Source organism: Ursus americanus, chromosome 34, assembly GCF_024610735.1.
Source record: "Ursus americanus isolate L20-20 chromosome 34, mUrsAme1.1.p, whole genome shotgun sequence".
Classification (NCBI taxonomy): Eukaryota; Metazoa; Chordata; class Mammalia; order Carnivora; family Ursidae; genus Ursus; species Ursus americanus.
Window position 1 is genome coordinate 611,689 of NC_142160.1, and position 23,071 is coordinate 634,759.

The 23,071-nt window shown below is 44.6% G+C and overlaps 2 protein-coding genes across 4 annotated transcripts in view; both read right to left on the reverse strand.

The window, feature by feature from the left end:
• IPPK (inositol-pentakisphosphate 2-kinase) overlaps positions 1-2,626 on the reverse strand; it is a 45,116-nt gene extending 42,490 nt beyond the window's left edge. Inside the window, exon 1 of one of the 3 annotated variants that reach the window (XR_015722958.1) lies at positions 2,384-2,626. Coding sequence is in view for 1 of the 3 variants with exons in the window: in XM_045772567.2 (XP_045628523.1) it covers positions 2,384-2,464 (81 nt within the window). In the remaining 2 variants the exon portion in view is untranslated. Of the gene's footprint in view, positions 1-1,516; positions 2,158-2,383 lie in introns of those variants that run through there. The other 2 variants (XR_015722959.1, XM_045772567.2) reach the window with 2 other exon arrangements.
• An 8,250-nt stretch (positions 2,627-10,876) lies between these two features.
• BICD2 (BICD cargo adaptor 2) overlaps positions 10,877-23,071 on the reverse strand; it is a 63,275-nt gene continuing 51,080 nt past the window's right edge. The window contains exon 9 of the mRNA XM_045772559.2: positions 10,877-21,924. The gene's annotated coding sequence lies outside the window, so the exon portion shown is untranslated. The remainder of the gene's footprint in view (positions 21,925-23,071) is intronic.

Below are 23,071 nucleotides of genomic sequence, written 5' to 3' on the forward strand. Positions count from 1 at the left end.
GCGCAAGTGCGACTGGCCGCTAGAAGAGCCACAGCGTCTTTGGGCTGCAGCAGTGGAGGACCAGGCATGCCCACCGGGGAGACGCCCTTGCCTGAGACCCCTCCACCAGGGGTGGGTGCCTGGAGTCCCACTGGGTACGAAGCCGGGCAGGCCACAGCTTCAGAGCAGCACAAAGGTCAGCATTGGACCCAGGGGTGCTGAGCGCCAGGCCCAGGGCGGCAGGTACGGGGCCCCTGGCCCACCGTGGCATGGAGGGGCCACCGGGAAGCATATAGCACCCTGTCAGGAACTGGCCTACCCTCGAGTCTCACACCGCCCAGCCCTCCGAAGCCCGCACTTGGCTCCTTCACACCCAGGCCCCACGGTCTACAAGTCTGCGCTCCTCAAAGGCTCCCAACCTGCCAGCCCTCGCGGCAGCCTGTCACCCCATGTTCCTTCAGTGCAGATCCTGGGCCTCAGGACTGGCTGCCTGAAGGCACCCCACGTCCTGATGCTGGACAGGAGGGAAAACGGCCTTGGCACTTTTTAAGGACGTTCAGTTTTGAAAGTTGAATGGGAAAGTGACAGTCCCCTGACCCGCAAGAACCCCGGCAAAGCTGCCCTCTCCCTTGGACTGAAGGAGGCAGGTCTGCGGAGCAGGAGCACCGTCCCCTGCGCACACACAGCGGGGCCCTGAAACGCTGCCTCCTGGCCTCTACCCTTCTTTCCACGCCTCAAGGCCCAGGCAAAGCACAAAGGCCTCTCCACATTCAAGACGCACGGTCAGAAACTTCACTTGGTGGGAACGTTTCACCACAAGACTACTTGCAACGAGGAGCTAACAACCACGACGCAGGAATGAGCGTAGCAGAACAAATTTAGACTTAAAATAAGCATGAAGGGCACAGGTCCAGGATAGCCGGATGACTGAGTAGAAAAGGGAAAGGAAACACAAGCCCTAAGAGCCAGGGTGAGCTATGAGGGCAGGACTGCCGGGGGTGGGGGGGTGGTCACCCGAGGCCTCCCAGCTTCCAGCCTCTGTTCTTTTACTCCGAGTCTGCTCCTCCGTCGGACACTCCTGAAACTCAGTAACTAGCCCCACTCGAAAGGAAGCCTTAGTCTTATGCGACTTTAAGATACACCACCCATCATACTCCGCAACTGAAACATGAGCATTTCTTCTGTGAAAGGGTTCAGGGGTCACCACAATAACCCCACAACTAAAGGGACCCATGCTGGAATATCCCGTGCTCCACACCACCCTCAAACACCACGGAAGACCCAGGAGACCGCGCAAAGAACAGCTTTAGGATAAGCCTTGCCCATTATTCATCTAAACAATCTTGACCTTCAGCTTCCTGAGGGTGCTAATGGGTAACAACGTGCAAAGGCAGATCACAGGGGCCACCTGGGTGACTGCAGCTCCCTACCACAGAAACCACAGAGCGGGGTACTGCTGGTAGGATATGTTGGACTGGGTCAGCACTCACCAGAGTCCAAAGGGGATGACAGTGTTCACTCACCCACACCTGCTCACCTCATCCTTCTAGAAAGTCCACAAAAGAGATTCTGTTCCTAGTTCCCCTTTGCAAATGCAGAAAGTGCGCCTGGGCCAGGCCGTGGTGGAACTGGGATGGCGCCCAGCTGTGTGACTCCAACTCCCTAGCTCTTAACCCCTTGGTGACACCTAGGGCTCCTCCCCTGCCCACGACATTCCAGCCTGATTGTATCAGCAAAAAGAGGTTTGGGGCTTCACACAAATCCACAAGCTCCTCTTTCTGGGTTCACTCCCTTGCGAGTCCTTATTGCACTTTCTGAAACTCCGGCCCCTCACTGAATTAAGAAAGAGAAACCCTTTAAATTCTAAAAGATTCTGGAGAACCCCTGGGCAAGGCTCCATTATTAACAGCAGCTGCCAGGAGCACAGCAATTCCGTGCGTCTCGGGAGGTAACAGCATCCCCGGCACTTCGCTGCTTCCTCCAGAGTTGCCCGCGCCCCCATGCGGGCTCCGGCTACCCCCGGGGCGGCCTCTCGCGGCTGGGCCGTCGGCCGGGGCGGGGAGGGGGGTGTTGTGAGGACGCGGCCCTGACCTGGGGGAAGGGGTGACACTGGGGGGACGAGGAACTGACCCAAGGGGACCGGGATACGGGGGACGCGGAACTACCCGGCGCGGAGCAGGGGGTGCGGGAAAACCGATCCGCGGGGAGAGGGGTGCCGGCGGGTCGTGGAACCGACCCTTGGGGAGGGGGAGTGTTGCTGGGGAGACTCGGAACTACCTGCGGCGGGGAAAGGGATACCAGGGGGTCGCGGAACCGATCCTGGGAGGGAATGTTGCTGGGGGATCGCGGAACTCCCCGGGGGCAGGGTGAGGGCCCGGGACCGCGCCGACCTTCCGCCGCTCACCTGCGCGTGGGCCACCACCAGGCTCTTGTTGCCTTCACCGTGGTACCCCCATTCATTCTCGTCCATCTTCCCCTCGTCCATCCCCCGGCGCGGCCGCGAGCTGGGGGCCGCGGGTCCGCCTGGGCACCAGCCGCTGCCGTCGGGGGAGGAGCGCCTGTCAGCCACGGCCTCCGCTCGACCCTGTGGCCCCGACTCCCAGGCTCCGGCCGCCGGAAGCCACGCCCCCGGCGGCTGCCATGGCTGAACCGGGCAACTTCCGGGTTTGCGCTCGCTTCTCCTCCTTTGACCACCGCGGCGGATGGACAGGAGGCCATCTTGGGTGCTGGCACGGTGACTCACTTCCGGAGCGCGGATTTGAGAACCGGAAAGGAGGTTTCCGGACGGGCGCCGGAAGTGAGGCAAGCGGGAGGAGCCGGCGGCTGCTCGGCGCCCACGACTGATCTGGCGGGGACTAGAGATCCGGCGGGCGGGGAGTCGGGGAGGGGGCTGCCGAGCGGGCCCGCAAATTGGGGAACGGGTGTCCAGGCAGGCTGGAGGTTACGGTGGTCCGGGGAGGGTGTGGTCCGGTGGTCCGTGAGCGTCGAACTGCTCAGTCGTGGAAGGCCCGCAAGGCACTTGGCGTCTCTGAGCCCCCGCTTCCTTTTCTGTGAAGTGGGATGTGAGTCATCTCGCACGGGGTTGCTCGTTACCTGGCGCAGAACCACCCCAGCAGTCCCATGAGGTGGAAGCATTGTCCTCCGCACTTCCTGCAGCTGGAAGCGTGGCTCCTGACGAGTAGGTTTTATGGAGCCTTGAGCACGAGGCTCGGGTTAGTGGCGAGCCCCTCCTCCCGGCGCCTCGGTGCCGCCTTCTAGAGCTGCAGTCCTAAACGTGACTGAGGGCCTCAGAAGCCTTTTGTTAATGTGGGTTGTTTGTGTCGATGTTTACCGTATTGTAAATGTGAAATTCAAAGGAATACTTTAACATTTAAAAATAAACATGACGATTTGGTGGCACCTGGGTGGGTGGCTCAGTGGGTTGAGCATCCAACTCCTGATTTCGGGCCCGCGGCATGATGTCCATGTGGGATTGAGGTCCCCTGGGCTCTGCTCAGCTGGGACCCTGCTTCTCCTCCTGTCCCCCTCCCCCACCCCTGCGCTGGCGCTTGCGACCTCTCTCAAATAAATGGATACATCTGTATAAATAAACATTACGCTTACAAAAACATTTCCCCAAAATATAGAGAAGAGTGGTAATTGTTTTACATTTTTGCAAATCTTAAAGTTTGGATTCATAGAAGATAGTTGGATTCTCACATCTGCTTCTGCATTCAATATGTTGCAATATACTGCTTTGAAGTATATGAGGAAAATCCAGCTTCAGATCAGTGGTTCAACACAGAGCTACAGACCCAACTCTGACAACAGCTTAGAGCACCACTGGGCACCTGGCAAGGCCTCAGGAATAGTAGTGAAATGAAGCTAGTGAGTCAGGAAAACAAGCTGATAGTGTTGAGGATTGGCCCAGGTAGAAGGCTGCTCCGGACCCTCCCCAGGGATGGTTGAGAAGGGGGGGAGGGTAGAAACAGCCCACTCACAGGAGAGGAGGTAAGTAGTCCCCAAGGGGGAGGGGACGCTTACTCACAGGAGAAGGCCTTCCAACACCCTCACAAGGCCAGGGGACCCTAAACACGTATGGGATTGAGTTTCTCAGCATCTGTGAACAGAGAATTAAGACATTTCCTTAAGGAAGCTTCCAGTGTTGAAAATGTTCTTTATCTGTTTTGTTTTTTTTAGGAGCATTTTATCACACTGTTCAGAAGTACTAGCATATGGTGATGATAAAAAGATTACATTTTGGTTTCGTGATTCTTTTTAAGTTCTGCACAGATGGACCTGGTGGACCACCCCGCCCCCCACCCCGTCCATCCCCGATTTGGTACACCACTGACTACAGGCAGAGACAGGTGCTTTGAAAGCATGGTAACAACATGGAGGAGAGTGGATCCATCTGCAGAGGCCGGAGGAAAAGAAGGAAAGGCTAGAAAAGACATGAGCATTAGAAGTACCTCTTCCTCTATTCAGCCCATGTGATCTGACTTAACATCATTCCTAGTCTCAAGGCTGGCTTGCGACCTCAGCCTGTGTGCAATCAAGAACTATATTCTCAAGGAATTACGTCAACACCAACCCAGGGATTGGTTCAGGGGGGTGCAAAGATGATCCAGTTAAGCTCACTCCTTTGGCTTGCATTGAAGTAATCGTGGGGAGAGTCACCCCCAGCTGGGTGACTAAGAAGCCGGGAGATCAGCACATGCTGCCAGTAGTGATCCAGACATCTCTGATGGCAGCAAACAGCTGGGAAGTGGTGAGGACAGGAACACCTGGTGAGACCGAGGATTGCTCGGTTGCTTTTAAGTTTCCAATGCAGCAAATTCCATCTTTTGCTAAAATAATTTGAGTTCCTTTCACTCACAACCTGAAGAGCCCAAGCTAATAACAAGGTACACTGGGATGGACCAGTCCCCTCAGGTAGTGAGAAAGTGAAGCCAAGACCAAAAGGCCAAGGTTAGCAGGGATTCCTGCACAAGGCCTGTCTCAGCCTGTGTCACTGGGTGCTTTACGCACCGCCATCTAGGTCCCAGCTGCACTGCCACCATGGTTAATCAGGGCCTTCTCCTTTTGTGTTTAAGAAAGGAGAGGAGAAGGGAGGAAGGAGGAGCCAGTGATGAGTACTTCCTTTTGCTGCTGTCATGTGTGTCCGGAGTCCTCACTGCACAGTTTACGTTTGAAGGACACGTGCAGTAACGTGTTTCAGCTACTGTGTGTGACATGACCGGATAAGAAGACACCTCACCCCTGCTATTTCCCTCCCAAACCTATAACCCCCGTGTAATCATGAGAAAAACATCAACCAGACGCAAATTGAGGGACACTCTACAGAATATCAGACCAGGATTCCTCAAACTGTCTGGGACACGGGAGACATGGATAGACCAGAGGAGCCTAAGGAGACAAGACCCCTAAATGCAATGTGGGATCTAAAAAGGATGTTGGTGGGAAAGTTTAGTTGGTAGTAACAGACCAGTGTTAATGTCTTCATTCTGGGAAACAAACCATAGTTGGGTACATTAACATGGTGGGAAGCTGGGGAAGGGCACATGGCATCATCTCACCATGTTTGCATAAATCCAAAATAAAAAGTTTACTTACAAAAAAGGAATTCATTTTTCAGCTTCTTTGTAATTACATAATTATCTATGTATTTATATATATCTCAAACTAACAAAATAAAAGCAGTCTTTACAACGTTTGCCCTGGGTGATGGGGAAGGGGGGCAGGACACACACTGTGAGGGAGAGAGTCTGCATTGTCGGACCTCCATTTGGCCACATCAGTAAAAGTAGTTGCTGCTAATCTTTGGCCCATCATTTCCATGCCTAAAATTACCCTACAAAACCCTCAAATACACACGGTATTTGTACAAGCAGCAGCGCTGCACAGGACTTGGTTCCCAACGTGGGCACCTCAGGACAGCCTCGGGCTGCACTGACCCACCCCAGCACGAGACCTGGAGCGACGCTCGGCAACCGTGTTCTAGCAAGTTTCTCAGGTGACTCTCAGGCACTGAATTACGGCATACTCGAAAATCACCCAGCCGGTAAGGCAACGAGTCACGCTTGTAGTGACGTGAGTGCTGTTCCAAGTCCGCGGTTGTGAAGCATCGTGTGTGTGTGTGTGTGTAAATGCAAAGAAGAAGGGATGGAAATTATTCTGTCTGGGAGGAGGAGAGAGGGAGAAACAAGGGAAATAATGTCACTTTCCTCATATATTGTTGATTCAGAGAATGTATTCATAAAACACTTTTACAATAAAAATTTAAGATTTTATTTTTTTATTATTTACTTGAGACAGAGAGAGAGCACAAGCAGAGGGAAGAGGCAGAGGGAGAAGAAGAAGCAGACTCCCCGCTGAGCAAGGATCTCGACACGGGACTCGATCCCAGGACCCTGGGATCCTGACCTGAGCCGAAGGCAGACGCTTCACCAACTGAGCCACCCAGGTGCCCTTTATCAAGATTTTATTTTTTTATTTACAATAAAAATTTCAACGAATACATTCTCAATACTTTTTTTTAGTTGAGGTACATCCATCACTATGTATGCATGTGAATGATGGCCATGTATGTTGTTAAATGCAGGAATCAATGTGTTGGAATACAAAAGAACATTAAAAAAAATGTGCCTCACTGTGCGCTGAGGTTTTCTCTGGGAATCAGACCATGATGAGTGCATTACGTTTTTCTATAACATTTTAATTTGGCACAAAAGACATGAGTTACCTTTGTAATTAGTGGGGGAGGGAAGTCCTGCGTGAGGTGGCCTTGGGGCGCTCAGGTACAGGAACCGGGCAACTGTTCTGGAGCGTGAACTCCAAGACACACAGGCCACCTGAACTCACAGCGGGCAAGGTCCTGCGATCCGGACCCGGTCCCACCAGCCCCAACGTGCCCTAACTGGATAACGAGTCGGGGGGCCTTCGAGGGCACACAGCCTCTTCCCATCCAAAGATACGGTGGTGCTGAGCACGCTGTGACCTGCGCTGGTCACTTTCCCAGGGCCCGTGTCCAGCGCGGCTGCTCTCCATCCGCCTTCTGCTCACCGTCCTCTCCAGCTTTCACACTCCGAGACAATCCAAGCAAAGGGGTGAGCCCCCGGAATGAGGGCATCATTTTCATCTCTGACTTAGACAACACAGTAAAGTGTCAGCCATCAAGGACGAGACCGGTAATCTTACCTACATTAAAAATTAAAATCTAGGGGCGCCTGGGTGGCGCAGTCGTTAAGCGTCTGCCTTCGGCTCAGGGCGTGATCCCAGGGTCCTGGGATCGAGCCCCACATCAGGCTCCTCCACTGGGAGCCTGCTTCTTCCTCTCCCACTCCCCCTGCTGTATTCCCTCTCTCGCTGGCTGTCTCTCTCTCTCTGTCAAATAAATAAAATCTTTAAAAAAAATTAAAATCTAGAGGTACCCAGAGTAGTCCAATTCAGAGACAGTGATGGTGGATGCCAGGGGCTGAAGGAGGACGGGCTGCTCATGTTTAGTGGGGACAGGGCTCAGTCTGGGAAGATACAAACGTTCTGAAGCTGGGTGGTGTGATGGTTGCACAACATGACTGTACTCAGGCCGCTGAACTTAAAAACCATTAAAATGGTAAATTTTAGGTTACAGATATTTACCACAGTAAAAGTAAATTGAAATCTCTGCACAACAGTTCACAGAACTGTAATGCACATAAGTGACCAAAAAATAAAATTGGAAACATCTAAAGTATCCCACCAAAGACACACTGTGCAGCCATTACAAAGACCAATCTCCAAGATACGCTGTTGAGTAAGAAAAAGTAAATTCTAAGATGCTGGGCACACGACGACGCCACTGATGCAAAAACATGCCACAGGGTCCCCTGGCTGGCTTGCTGGAGAGCACACAGCTCCTGATCTTAGCTTCATGAGTTCAAGCCCCATGTTGGGCACAGAGCCTATTAAATACATATTTACAATATACATATATTTACAATATATATAAACACATCTGTACTCAGCCACGTGCTCCTGTGAGTATATGCTATCCTGGAGATAACACACGAGAAGCTAGTCATAGTTACAAATTACAAGCAGAATGTGGTGGTGAAAATAAAATCTTGGCTCTGCTCTGCATATCCTTTCTTCCTTCCCGAACTTTGTATATATGAATGTGTTACCTATTAAAACTCTAGAGGGAGGTGCCTGGGCGGCTCCGTCAGCTAAGTGTGTGCCAGGGTCCCAGGATCGAGTCCCGCATTGGGCTCCCTGCCTGGTGGGGAGTCTGCTTCTGCCTCTGCCTCTGCCGCTCCTCCTGTTTGTGCTCTCGCTATCTCTAGAGTCAAATAAATAAAATCTTTTTTAGAAAAAAAAGAGAAAGAGAGGGGAATTCTGGTTTCCAGTCTTGCATGTACAATGCTGGGAAGTTGTTGCTCTGTCCTTCCAACAAGTAAACAGCTGGACTGAAAATCAACAAGCCCTAGTTCGGTCAGAGAAGCGAGGTCACAGGGCAAGCTAGACAGGCCGGCAGACACCGAGAACCACAAATGAGCGGTGTAGAGCCCCTCAAACACCGCAGGAGCCGGTGCCCGACGCGCAAACCTACACCGCGACTGAACTTGCTGGAGGCCCCGTGTGGACAGCTCTAAAGGACAAAACTCCAGGGGACCCAGTCACCAGGGGCTCTGCGCTTTTGCGATGTGCCTCTGAGAGGCCCAGCAGGGTCTCACAGTGAACAATGAGGAAAAGAATCCCCTTGTGCCCTGGCAGGGAAAGGCAGAAATAACCATTTGGAGATATGCAGGGCACCCTGTTCTTCCTCAAAGACCTGCTTCAGAAGAAACTATTTTACCAGGCCTAACCTGCTGGGGTTTTATCAGAGTCTAACCAACCTGGGGGAAGGCACATACCCAACTTCTTCCACACCCTTTACCCTCCCATGTCGGGAAGGGAAACACCCCGCTCCAGCCTCCTCTGGCCATGCTGGCCCACATACGGTGGGGAAAACCCTGAGAGGCACTTTGAAGGTCAGATCCCAGGTCAACAGGCTCACAAAAGACTGAAACCTAATCCTACACTGTAGAACACTTCCCCCACTCCCACACTTAACACCACACCACTAAAGGCCTATTTACTAGAGTTCCTTTCACCCAATACATCAAGCCTGGGTTTCAATAAAAACCCACAAGGTATAACACAAAGACAGGGGCGCCTGGGTGGCTCAGTCATTAAGTGTCTGCCTTCGGCTCAGGTCCTGATCCTAGGACCCTGGGATGGAGCCCTCCATCGGGCTCCCTCCTCCACTGGGAGCCTGCTTCTCCCTCTCCCACTCCCCCTGCTTGTGTTCCCTCTCTCGCTGGCTGTCTCTCTCTGTCAAATAAATAAATAAAATCTTAAAAAAAAAAAAAAGAGAGATGGGTAATGTAAACAGAGAGATGGAAAATCTAAGAAAAAATTTTGGAAATGCTAGAGATCGCACGCACTGAGACAGAAAGAAAATACCTGTGTCTGCCTCCTCAGCAGACTGGACTCCACTGGGCATGAGCATATGCCAACAGGGACACCAAAAGTAAAGAGCAAAGAGCAGAAAAGACTGAAACAATGTCACAGAATAACCAACAGAACTACAAAAGATGTGACATGTGCATAGGGTGACCACTTGAAGGAGAAAAAAGGAACAGAAGCTATAGTTGAAGCAATAATGACCGAGAATTTCCCCCAAATGAATGTCAGACACCAAACTGCAGATCCAGGGTGCTCAGAGAAACCCAAGCAGCAAAGATGCCAAACTGAAATGACACCTCAGCATAGGACATTCAAACTGCAGAAAGAATAGCTTGCCTAAAGCGAAGGGAAGGTAAGCATTACACTGGACTCTTCCTCAGAAACCACGCAAGCAACAAAGAGTGATGCGTAACATTTAATGGGTTGAGAGAAGCCCCCACCATCCTAGAATTCTGCACCCTGCAAAACTATCCTTCACAGGTGAGGGAAAGGAAGGCTGCACGAAGATGAATGTAGGAAGTACTGGGAGTCTGTATCATCACCTGCACCACGGCATTACCGGAATCTGTCTGAAGTAACTACATTGGAACTCCAAAGTCTACTGTAGAGTTGCATGGGAAATTGCAGTGAATCTTGGCCATTTCAGCTCTTAGCACAGTAGCGGCCACCTATCCCCACCCCTGACCCACAGCAGGCAGTCATACGTTTGCTGCAGGTGCAGCTTGCACGCAGCTCATGAGAACCTCATTGGCAATAAGGACCCTGTCCCCCAAATACTGGGGATCTGATCACTAATTTCTGCCTCTGCTCACAGAGATGCAGACAAAGAGGTGGGTGGCCACTGTGGCTGTGCCTGCCCCTTCCGCTGAAGGAACCACTGGAGGGTTAAAAGGCTGATATGCGCCCCCTCTCATTTTTCTCTTTTCCCCTGTCTGGGAACCAGACATTAAAGACTAGGACATGAAAAAGCAGTTGCATATGTGGGGAAATGAGAAAGTCACCAGTTAACCCAGGGAAAGATGCAACCTGAAAAGAACTTAAGTTTACATCTCAGGCTGACCCTCAGCAAAAGACAGCCCATGACATCCTGAAAAACAAAAACAATAACAAAGGAAACCCAGAGGTAGAGGAGAATCTGATTTCCATAGTTGTCACATTGTTATTTTCAAATGTCCAGTGTTCAACAAAAAGTCACAAGACATGTAAAGAAACAGGAAATATGGCCTCTTCAAAGGAAAAACAAAACAAAACAAACAAACAAAACCCCACAATTACACCAACAGAAACTGTCCCAGAGAAAGACCAGATGGCAGACGTACTAGACAAAGATTTTAAATTAGCATTGTTAAAGAGGCTCAAAGAACCAAAGGAGGACATTAAGAAGGTCAAGAATGTGGTGTATGAACAAAATGGGAAAACAATTAAGAGATTTAAAAAAAAAAACACTAAAAACAAACCAGAAGAAATTCCAGAACTAAAAATTACAGTAATTTGAGGGGTGCCTGGGTGGCTTAGTTGATTAAGTGGCTGACTTTGGTTCAGGTCATAATCTCAGGGTCCTGGGATCAAGACCCATGTCCTGATCTCCACTCAGCAGGGAGTTGGCTTGTCCCTCTGCCCCTCCCCCTGCTTGTGCTCTTTCTGCCTCTCTCTCAAATAAATAAAATCTTTCAAAAAAATAAATAATAAAACTTACAGTAATTTGAAATGAAAAAGACACTAGAGGGATTTGAAGGCAGATCTGACGGGGCAGAAGAACTGGTGCTCGAGAATAGAAGTGCTGAAATTCGAAATTCTGGGCACATAAAGAGAACAGGTTGAAGAGAAGGGACCTGTGGGACACAACCAATAAGACCAATGTGCACACTGAGGGCATCCCAGAAGGATAAGAGAGAAAGGGGAGGAGAGAATATTTGAAGAAATAGTGGCTAAAAGTGTTCCAAATTTGGTGAAAACATGACTATAAGCATGCAAGATGTTCAACAAACTCCAAGCATGACGAACTCAAAGACTCACATCAGGACACATAATCAAACTGTCAAAAGACAAACACAGAGCAAATCGTGAAAGCAGCAACACAGAAGACTCGGCACATACACGTCCTCAATAAGATATCACAGATTTCCCCTCAGAAACCTTGGGTGCTAGAAGACAGTGGGCCAACACCTCAAAGTGATAAAAGGAAAAAACTGTCAACCAAGAATCCCATACCTATCAAAACTGTCCTTCAAAAGTGAGGGTGGGATGCCTGGGTGGGTCAGTCACTAAAGTGTCTGACTGCTGATTTCGGCTCAGGTCATGATCTCAGCGTTCTGAGATCAAGCCCCACATTGGGCTCCATGCTCAGCAGGGAGTCCACCTGAGATTCTCTCTCTCCCTCTGCCCCTCATCCCCCCCCCAACCAAAAGTGAGGGAATTATCAAGACATTTCCAGATAAACAAAAAGGGAGTTTGGGACCATGAGACCTGCCCCACAAGGAATGCTGAAGGTAGTGTGAAACAGAACATGAAACCAAATGAGAAATGAGGGTCTCAATAAAGGTAAATACGTGGACAGTAATAAAATCTAGTATCATCATAACGATTGCTTATAACTATATTTTTTGTTTTCTATGATTTAAGAAAATAATGCATTAAAATAATTCTTAATTTATTTTTTTCTACACACAATGTACAAAGATGTAATTTTATAACATCAACAACCAAAAGAGGTGGGGATGGATCTGTAAACGAGCAGAATTTTTGTATATTTGAAGTTATGTAGTTATAAAAATCAAATTACAGTGTTATAACTTTAGGATGTTCAATGTAATCTCCATAGTAACTGCAACAAGAATAGTAATAGAGTGTACATTTAAAAGGGGGGAATTAAAACCTTTCACTTTTTAAAAAAGATTTTATTTGTTTTAGAGATAGAGTGTGCATGGACGGGGCGAAGAGCAGAGGGAAAGGGAGAGACTCTCGAGCAGACTGCATGCCAAGTGTGGAGCCTGACGTGGGGCTAATACCATGACCCCGAGATCATGACCTGAGCTGAAATCACAAGTCGGATGCTCAACTGACTGAACCACCCAGGTGCCCCTAAAACTTTTCAGAAAGGAAAGGAAAGGAAAGGAAAGGAAAGGAAAGGAAAGGAAAGGAAAGGAAAGGAAAGGAAAGGAAAGGAAAGAAGGAAGGAAGGAAGGAAGGAAGGAAGGAAGGAAGGAAGGAAGGAAGGAAGGAAGGAAGGAAGAAAGAAAAGAAAGAAACAAGTCACTTATATGAGATAGCTGGTGTAAACAAAATCATAAAGACAGAAAGTAGAAAGGGTTGGCAGGCAGGGGCAGGTTCCTGCTCAATGGGGACAAAGACCGGATCTGTAGGGGCCAAAGAACAACATGTATGCACTTCATCCCACTGATCTATACACTTCACAATGGTTCAAATGGTAAATTTTATACACTATGTATTTTGCCACAATAAAAATTTGAAAACAAGCGAAGAAGAAATGAAGACTTTCTCACACAAACAAAAATTGAAGAAATTTGTTGCCAGTAGACCCACCCTGCTTGAATGTTCTTTGAAGAGAAGGGAATGATAGATGAGAACTATCTATACAAAGAGAACTATTGATCTATATAAAGAAAGAAGAGCATTACATAAGGAGTAAGTGGAGGTAAAATAAAATTTTTGTTGTTCTTATTCTTAACTGATCTAACAGATAGGAATCTCTTCCATAATAGTAACAGCAACAGTGTTCAACAATGACAGCTTATGTGTGAGATGAAAGAGCAATGATACAGGGAAGTAGCGATAACAGGAGGTAAGAATTAGGAATATTTTGTTATCATAAGGCACACACACTCCCTGAGAAGTGGTATGGTGTTATTTGAAGGTGGACTTACATTAGTTGTAAATATATTTTGCAAACACTAGAGCAATGACTAAAAAAAGGTTTTAAAAAAGTATTACTAGGGGTGCCTGGGTGGCTCAGTCATTAAGCGTCTGCCTTTGGCTCAGGTCACGATCCCAGGGTCCTGGGACTGAGCCCCACATCGGGCTCCCTGCTCAGCAGGAAGCCTGCTTCTTCCTCTCCCACTCCCTCTGCTGCGTTCCCTCTCTTGCTCTGTGTGTGTCTCTCTGTAAAATAAATAAAATCTTTTAAAAAATAAAAAAGTATAACTGATATGTTAAGAAAAGAGAGAAAAATGGGATCATAAAACATGTTCAGTTAAAACCACAAAAGGCAGAAAACAAGTGGAAGAAAAAATGAGAAACAAAGAAAAAAGGGCAACAAATAGAAAATTGTACCAAACATGGTAAATATTAATCCAACTATATCAATGATCACTTAGTTAGTGGTTCTAAATACACCAATTAAGAGACCGACTGTCTGAGTGGATCAATAAACAAAGACCTTACTATCTGGTGTCTGCAAGAAGCCCATTTTAAATATACAGACACACAAAATTAAAAGCAAAGGGATGGAGGAAGATACACCATCCTAACATTAATCCAAAGAAAGTGGGTGTAGCTATACTAATTTCAGACAGAGCAAACTTCAGAGCACAGAAAGTTAGAAGGATAATGATGGGTCTTAGATAAGGACAAAGGGATCAGTTCTCCAAGAATACAACAATCCTTAACGTGTAGTCCCCTAACAACAGGGCGTCTGACTGTGTGAGGGGAAAGCTGGTAGAATTGCAGGGAGACTTTGAGAAATCCACTATTATAGTTGGAGATTTGAATACCCCTCTCAGAGATGGACAGATCCGATAGGCAGAAAATCAGTAAGGACATAGTTGAACTCAACAGCACCATCAGTCCAACTGCATGTAATTGGCAACTGTAGACAACTTCATCCACCAACATCCTCCTGAAGCTCACATGAAACATTTACCAAGATCGACCACATTCTTGTTCCCAGAACACATTAACACATTTAAAAGAATAGAAATCATGCAATGTATGCTCTCAGAACACGATGAAATTAAGCTAGCAATCAATAAAAGAATAAAGAAAATCCCCAAAATACTTACAGATTGAACAACACGTTTCTAAATAGCACAAGGATCAAAGAAGAAATTTAACAGAAATTAAAAAATAATTTGAAAACTAAAATACAACTCGGGAGTCTAAAAATAAAACTAAGAAGAAACCCAAAAGAAATTCTGGAGCTAAAAAGTACAACTGAAGTGGGAAATTCGGTAGAGGGATTCAAAGGCAACTGTGAGTAGACAGAAGCAAGTATTAGTGAACTTAAGAACAGGATAACTGAAATGACTGAAACTGAGAAACAAAGAAAGACTGAAGAAAAGTGAATAGAGCCCAAGGGGCCTGGGGCATACCATCAAGGAGACCAACATGCATGCTGGGGGCAGGGGTCGTAGAAGGAGAGAAAGGGGCAGAGAAAATATTTGAAGAAATGGTGACCAAAAACTTCCCAAATTTAAAGAAAAACATGAATATAAACTCCAAGTATGATGAACTTAGAGATCCACACTGAGACACATTACAGTCAAACTGTGGAAGGACAGAGTATTTTGAAAGCAGCAAGAGAGAAGTGACTCATCACATACAAGAGGTCCTCAATGAGATCATCAGCAGATTTCCCATCAGAACTTTTGGAGGCCAGAAAGCAGTGGGCTGCTATATTCAAAGTGTTAAAAGAAAAAAAAAAAACCCATCAACCAAGAATCCTATATCCAGCAAAATACAAATCCAGTCAAAAGTGAAGAAATCATGACATTCTCAAATAACAAAAGCTGAGGGACTTTGTGACCACTTGACCTGCCCTGAAAGAAACACAAGGACATCCTGCATCTTGAAATGAAAGGACACTAGACAGTAATTTGAAGTGATAATGGGAAACAAAATCTCAGTAATGGTAGATACAAGGGCAATTGTAAGATCTGCTGTTACTGTAACTTTGGTTTGTAACCACATATTATTTTCTACATAATTTAAGATTGAGAGACTGCTTTTACATCTTTTGGGTATATACCTAGAAGTGGAATAGCTGGGTCATATTGTGATTCTATTTTTAATTTTTTGAAAAATCACCATTATGTTTTTCACAGTGGCTGTACCATTTTACATCCTAACCAACTCTTGTTTTTATCTTCTCTGTTTTGATTATATACATATATATTAATTTTACTTGCTTTTTATTGAAGTATAAGTAACCCAGTGTTATATTAGTTTCAGGTGTGCAATATAATAGTTCAACAATTCTATACATTTTTCGGCGTTCATCATGACAAGTGTATTCTTAGTCCCCTTTATCTATTTTACCCACTCTCCACCCACCTCCCCTCTGGCAACCACCCATTTGTTCTCTGTATTTAAAAGTCTGTTTCTGCTTTACATATATTGACGATCTGTCATTCAGTGCATAAATGCTTATAATGGTCATATCTTCTTGCTGTATTGAACCTTTTATTAATATATTATGGCCTTCTTTGTCTCTTGTAAGCTTTTTGCACTTAAAGTCTATCTTGTCTGAGATTAGCATAGTCATTCCTTTCTTTTGGTTACTATTTGCATGGAATATCTTTCTGGCTTGGTCCAGGGTCCCTGTGGCCCAGATGAAGGACAGTACCAATTGCACACATTTGAACCCCAGGCAGGTTGAAATGTTTCCTAACCCTTCTTTGGGCTGCTGAGTTACCCACCTGCTGCATGCACTGGTAGAACACAAAGCAGGGTGCCCAGCTGGATGCACACAGCACTTTCCTCCTTTGCCCCTAATAAGGCAGGTAAATGCATCAATCCCCCCCCACCAGCCTGCAGGTTACCCATCCTTCCAAGCATGGCCTTTGTCTCTGCTTCTCAAAGTCCCCAGAACAGACCCTACCTGCTTACTCCATTCTTGTGTGATAGCTGACTACGTCCATTCTTCTTGCCCATCACTCCTCATCACTGACAGCCTGTGGTGGGATCACCCCTGAGAGACACCATGCACACTTGGTGTGGCAAAGCATGGATGTATACATGCATGCCCACAGCCGAACCCAGATTTTGGTTTCATTTATTCATTCACTCATTGCTACATTCATTGGAAGGCACTTACTGGGAGCTGGGCATGGCGGGCACCATAGAGGCTGTGAGGTCACGGGAAGTTACCTTCCAGTGGGGGAGGGGGTATACAGTGAAGAAAGGATGGGTTCATGTGCAGAGAAGAAAGTCCTGTTACTGCGGTGGTGAGGACAGGGTGGAGGGAGGAGCCCTTGAATGCAGAGCTTCCTGAGGGCCCACCTGGGAGAGGGAGGTCAAGCCCCAAGCCCAAGAAGCCATTTGGAATTCTTCAGCCAGTCTGGAGAGGAGACACTCAGGCACAGTTCCCTTGCTATCTTGTGGCACCTGGGTGGTGATATTCCTGACCACTCGTTACCAAGCAGGCTGCTGAGATGGCCTGTACCTGACCTAGGGTAGTCTACACGTGCACAGTTTCCCCCATTACAAACACCCCACCGGAGTGGTACATGTGCTGCAATTGATGAAAATGCATTGACCCATAATAATCACCGAAGTCCATAGGTTACATTAGGGTTCACTCTTGTTGTACATTCTGTGGGTCTGGACAAACGTATGACGGCAGGGATCCACTAGGACGGTATCATACAGACACTGGGTGGCCAGAATCTAGTGGTGTGTAGTGGTATCTCATTGTTCTGACTTGCAGTTCTCTACTGCCGTAGGACGTTGAGCATCTTTTCATAGTTGATTAGCCATCTTACCTATCTTTTTTTGGTGAAGTGTATGTTCATATATTACACCCATTTTTAAATTGGGTCAATTTCCCTCGTTTTTTTTTTTCTTTTTGAAGTACAGTTGACCCACTGTTACATTAGTTTCAGATGTACAACATAATATGATTCAACAACTCTGTACATTACGCTGTGCTCACCACAAGTGCAGCTGCCATGTGTCCCCACACAACACTATTACAGTACCACTGACTCTATTCCCTATGGGGTGCCCTTCATTCCCATGATTTATTCATTCCATAACTGACAGCCTGTATCTCCCACTCCCCTTTGCCCATTTCTCCCACCCTCACCCTTCTGGCAACCACTGGTTTCTTCTCTGTATTTATGGGTCTGTTTCTGCTTTTTGTTTTTGTTCTTTTTTAGATTCCACATATAAGTGAAATCATATGGCATGTCTTTCTCTGTCTGACTTATTCCATTTAACGTAACACCCTCTAAGTCTACCCATGTTGTCAGAAATGGCAAGAGCTCCTTTTTCATGGCTGAGTAATATTCCATTGTATGTACATACACCACAGCTTTTTTTAAAAGTAAGTTTCATGCCCAATGTAGTGCTTGAACTCACACCCCTGAGGTGAAGAGTTGCACACTCTTCCAACTGAGCCAGCCAGATGCCCCTACACAACACCTTTTTTACCCATTCATCTATCCATGGACACTTGGGTTGCTTCCATATTTTAGCTATTGTAAATAATGCTGCAATAAACAGTGGTGCGTATATCTTTTAGAATTAGTGTTTTTGTTTTCTTTGGGTAAATACCCAGCAGAGGAATTACTAGGTCATATGGTATTTCTCTTTTTAATTTTTTGAGGAATCTCTATACTGTTTTCCATAGAGGCTGCACCAATTTACATTCTCACCAACAGTGCACAACAGTTCCTTTTGCTCCATATCCTTGTCAACTTATTTCTTGTATTTTTTATTCTAGCCATTCTGACAGGTGTGAGGTGATATCTCATTGTGATTTTGATTTGCATTTCCCTGATAATTAGTCATGTTGAGCATCTTTTCATGTGTCTGTTGGCCGTCTGCATGTCTCCTTTGGGAACATGTCTTTTTGGGACCTCTCCCCATTTTAATAGGATTACCTGGGGTTTTTTGGTGTGGGGTTGTAGATTTTTTTTTAAGGTTTATTTATTTGAGAAAGAGAAAGAGAGAGTGAGAGAGCGAGGGCAGGGGCAGAGGCAGAGGGAGAGAATCCTCAAGCAAACTTCCCACTGAGGACAGAGCCTGACGTGGGGTTCGATCTCAGGACTCTGCGATCATGACCTGAGCTCGCATCCAGAGTCGGCCACTTAACCAACTAAGCCACCCAGGCGCCCCTAAGTTCTTTATATATTTTAGATATTAACCCCGTATTGGTTATATCCTTCGCAAATACCTGCTCCTACTCAGCAAATTGCCTTTTTGTTTGGTTGATGGTTTTCTTCACTGTGCAAAAGCTTTTTATTTTTGGGTAGTACCAATCGTTTAATTTTGCTTTTCTTTCCCTTGCCTGAGGAGATACAACTAGACAAATGTTAAGGCCAATGTAAGAGAAATTACTGTGTTTTCCTGTAGGAGTTTTATGGTTTCTGGTTCAACATTTAGGTCTTAAATCGATTTTGAGTTTATTTTTGTGTGTTAAGATAGTGGCCCAGTTACATTCTTTTGCACGTAGCTGTCTGGTTTCCCCACCATTGATATGCCCATTGTATATTCTTGTGTCCTATGTTGTAGAATAATTAACCATTTAAGTGTGGTTTTATTTCTGGGGTCTCTATCCTGTTCCCTTGATCCATTGGTCATTTTTGTGCCAGTACATCACTGCTTTGATTGCTATAGCTTTGTAGTATATTTCAAAGTCTGGGACTGTGATACCTCCAGCTTTGTTCTTTTTTCTCAAGACTGCTTTGGCTATTCAGGGTCTTCTGTGGATACATACAAAACTTAGGATTTTTTGTTCCAGTTCTGTGAAAAATGCTGTTGGTATTTTGATAGGGATTGCATTGAATCTGTACATAACATTGGGTAGTGCGGACATTTCAACAATATTAATTCTTTCAATCCATGAGCATGGACTATCTTTCCATTTGTTTCATCTTCAATTTTTAAAAAATATTTTACTTATTTAGAAGAGAGAGAGCACATGTTCACCTGCATGAGTGGGGTGGGGGGAGGGAGGGCAGAGGGAGAAGCAGACTCCCCACTGAGCTGGGAGCCCGATGCAGGGCTCAATCCCAGGACCCCGAGATCATGACCTGAGCCAAAGGCAGACACTTAACCAACTGAGCTACCCAGGCACCCCATTCAATTTTTTTTCATAAATGTTTTACAGTTTTCAGAGTACAAGTCTTTCTCCTCCTTGGTTAAATTTATTCCTAGGTATTTGATTTTTTTTTTTTTTGGTGCAATTGTAAATGAAACTGTTGTCTTAATTTCTCTTTCTGCGACTTTGTTAGTGTATAAAAATGCAACCAATTTCTGTGTAGTAATTATGTACCCTGCAACCTTATGAATTCACTTATTACTTCTAATAGTTTTTTAGTGGAATCTTTAGGGTTTTTTTCTTTAAATATGCTGCATGCCTAACGTGAGGCTTGAACTCATGACCCTGGGATCATGCTCTACCGACTGAGCCAGCCAGGCACCTCAGGGTTTTCTATATACACTATCATGTCATTTGCAATTAGCAAAAGTTTTACTTTTTTCTTACCAACTCGGATGCCTTTTATTTCTTTTTCTTATCTGATTGTTGTGGCCAGGACTAACAGTACTAATGTTGAATAAAAGTGGTGAGAGTGGACATCTTTGTCTTGTTCTTAATCTTAGAAGAAAAGCTTTCATCTTTTCACCATTGAGTATGATGTTAGCGGTGGATTTTTCCATACATGGCCTTTATTATCTTGAGGTATGTTCTAAACCCACTTTGTTGAGAGTTTTTATCATGAATGGATGTCGAATTTTGTCAAATGCTTTTTCTGCAGCTATTGAGATGCTCATCATTTTTATGCTTTAACTCCATGTGTCACATTGATTTGGAAATATTGAACCACCCTTGCATCCCCAGAATAAATCCCACTTAATCATGGTGTATGATGCTTTTAATGTAGTGTTGAATGCATTTGTGAATACTTTGAGGATTTTTGCATCTATGTTTATCAGTGATACCGGCCTGTAGTTTTCTTTTTCATAATGTTTTTGCCTGGTTTTGGTATCAGAATAATGTTAGCTTTGTAAACTGTATTTGGAGGCATTTCTTCCTCTTTTTGGAGGGGGTGGGGAACAGTTTGAGGAGAACTAACTCTTCTTTAAATGTTTGGTAGAATTCACCTGTGAATCCAGCTGGTCCTGGACATTTGTTGGGAGTTTTTTGATTAACGATTTAATTTCATTACCAGCAATTGGTCTGTTCATATTTTGTGTTTCTCCCTGATTCAGTTTTGGAAGATTATATGTTTCTAAGAATTTATCCATTTCTTTTAGGTTGTCCAGTTTGTCGACACATACTTATCCACAGTAGTCTTATGTAATCCAGTGTATTTCTGTGATATCGGTTATTACTTCATTTCTATTTAATTTGTTTGAGTCCTCTTTTTTTCTTGATGAGTCTTGCTAAAGGTTTCTCTCTCTTTTCAAAGAACCAGCTCTTGGTTTCATTGATCTTTTCTATTGTTTTTTGGTTTGGGATTTTTTTGGTCTCTACTTCATCTTTTCTGCTCTTTATTATTTCTTCTGCTTTGGGTTTTATTTGTTCTTCTAGTTCTTTTAAGTGTAAGATTAGATTGTTCATTTGAGATTTTTCTTATTTCTTGAGGTGAGCCTGTATTACTATAAATTTCACTCTTAGAATTGCTTTCACTGTATCCCAAAGATTTTGGACCGTTGTGTTTTCATTTTCATTTGTCTGCATGTATTTTTTATTTCCTCTTTGATTTCCTCATTGACCCACTGATTGTTTAGTGTCGTATGTTTTCTTATTGTTGAGTTTTAATTGCTTGTATACTTTGGATAATAGCCCTTTAACAGATATTTTCTCCAAGGCTGGGGCTTATCTTCTAATTCTCTTAACCATGTCTTTAGCAGACCACAAGTTTTTAATTTTAATGAAAATCAGCATATCAATTATTTCTTTCATGGACTGTGCCTTTGATATTGTATTTAAAAAGTCATTGACATATCCAAAGTCACAGATTTTCTTTTATGTTATTTTGTAGGAGTTTTATGGTTTTGTGGTTTACATTTAACCCTATGATCATTTTGAGTTAATTTTTGTAAATGGTGTAACATCTGTGTCTACATTCTTTTTTTTTTTTCACGTGCTCGTCCTGTTTTCCAACACTTTATGTTGAAAAGACTGTCTTTTCTCCATTGAATTACCTTTTCCCTTTGTCAAAGATCAGCTCACCATATTTATGTGGGTCTATTTTGGGGCTCTCTATTCAGCTTCACTGATCTGTTTGCCACTACCACACTATTTTAATTACTGTTGCTTTAGAGTAAGTGCAGAAATCAGGTATTCCCTCTTCTTTTATCTTCTGGAAAATACTGTAGAGAACTGATATAAGTTCTTTCTTAAGTTTTTGGTAGAATTTACCAGTGAAACCATCTTGGTCTTGTGCCGTTTTGGAAAGTTATTAATCATTGACTCAATATCTTTAATAAATATAGGTCAATTCAAATTGTTAGTTTCTTCTTGTGTGAGTTTGGGCAGACTGCATCTTTCAAGGACTTGGTCTTCTTAACCTAGGGTATCAAATAGATAATGGGTCAAAAAATAGACAATGGGTCCATCTCATTTAGGTCATCAAATAGAGTTGTTTATAGTATTCCTTTATTATCCTTTTATCCACTCCTAGTGATGGCTCTTTCTTTCATTTCTAATATGAACAACTTGTGTTTTCTCTCTTTTCTTAGTTAGCCTGATTAGAGACTTATGTATTTTAGTATTTTTTTCAAATTACCAGCTTTTGGTTTCATTAATTTTTCTCTGTTGACTCCTATTTCCAACTTCACTGATTGCTGATCTTTTATATTTCTTCTGCTTACTTTGGACTTACTCTTCTTTTGAGAACTTTTAAGGTCTACTCTCTTAGCAACTTTCAAGTATACAATATTGTTAACTATAGTTACCATGCTGTACATTAGATCCCCAGGACTTACTTATAACCAGAAGTTTGTACCCATTGACCACTTTTACCCATTTCCCCCTACTCCCTCACCCTTGCCCCTGGCACCATCAATCTACTCTCTTTATGAGTTTGGATTTTTAAGATTCCACATATATGTGAGATCATACAGTATTTCTCTTGCTCTGCTTTATTTCACTTAGCATAATACCCTCAGGGTCCATCCATGTTGTCACAAACAGCAGGATTTCCTTTTTTAATTGAGGAATAATATTCCACTATATATATATATGCATATGTATGTATTTATAGATTTTAAATATTTAAAAAATTTAATTCCACCATAATTCACACACAATGCTAGTTTCAGGTGTACAATATTGTGGTTCAACAGTTTTATATATTACTCAGTACTCATCCTAAGTGTGCTCTTAATCTCTTTCACTTATTTCACCCATTCCTCCCACCCACCTCCCCTCTGGCAACCACGCTTGTTCTCTATATTTAAGAGTCTGTTTTTTTGTCTTTTTTCTGTTCATTTGTTTCTCAAATTCCACATATGAGTGAAATCATATGGAATTTGTCTTTCCCTGACTTTATTTCATTTAGCATAATACCTTCTAGATCTATCCATGTTGTTGCAAATGGCAAGATTTCATTCTTTCTATGGCTGAGCAAATATTCCATTGTATATATAACAGATTTTGTTATCCATTCATCAATCTACGGGCACTCAGGCTGTTTCCATGTGGCTATTGTAAATA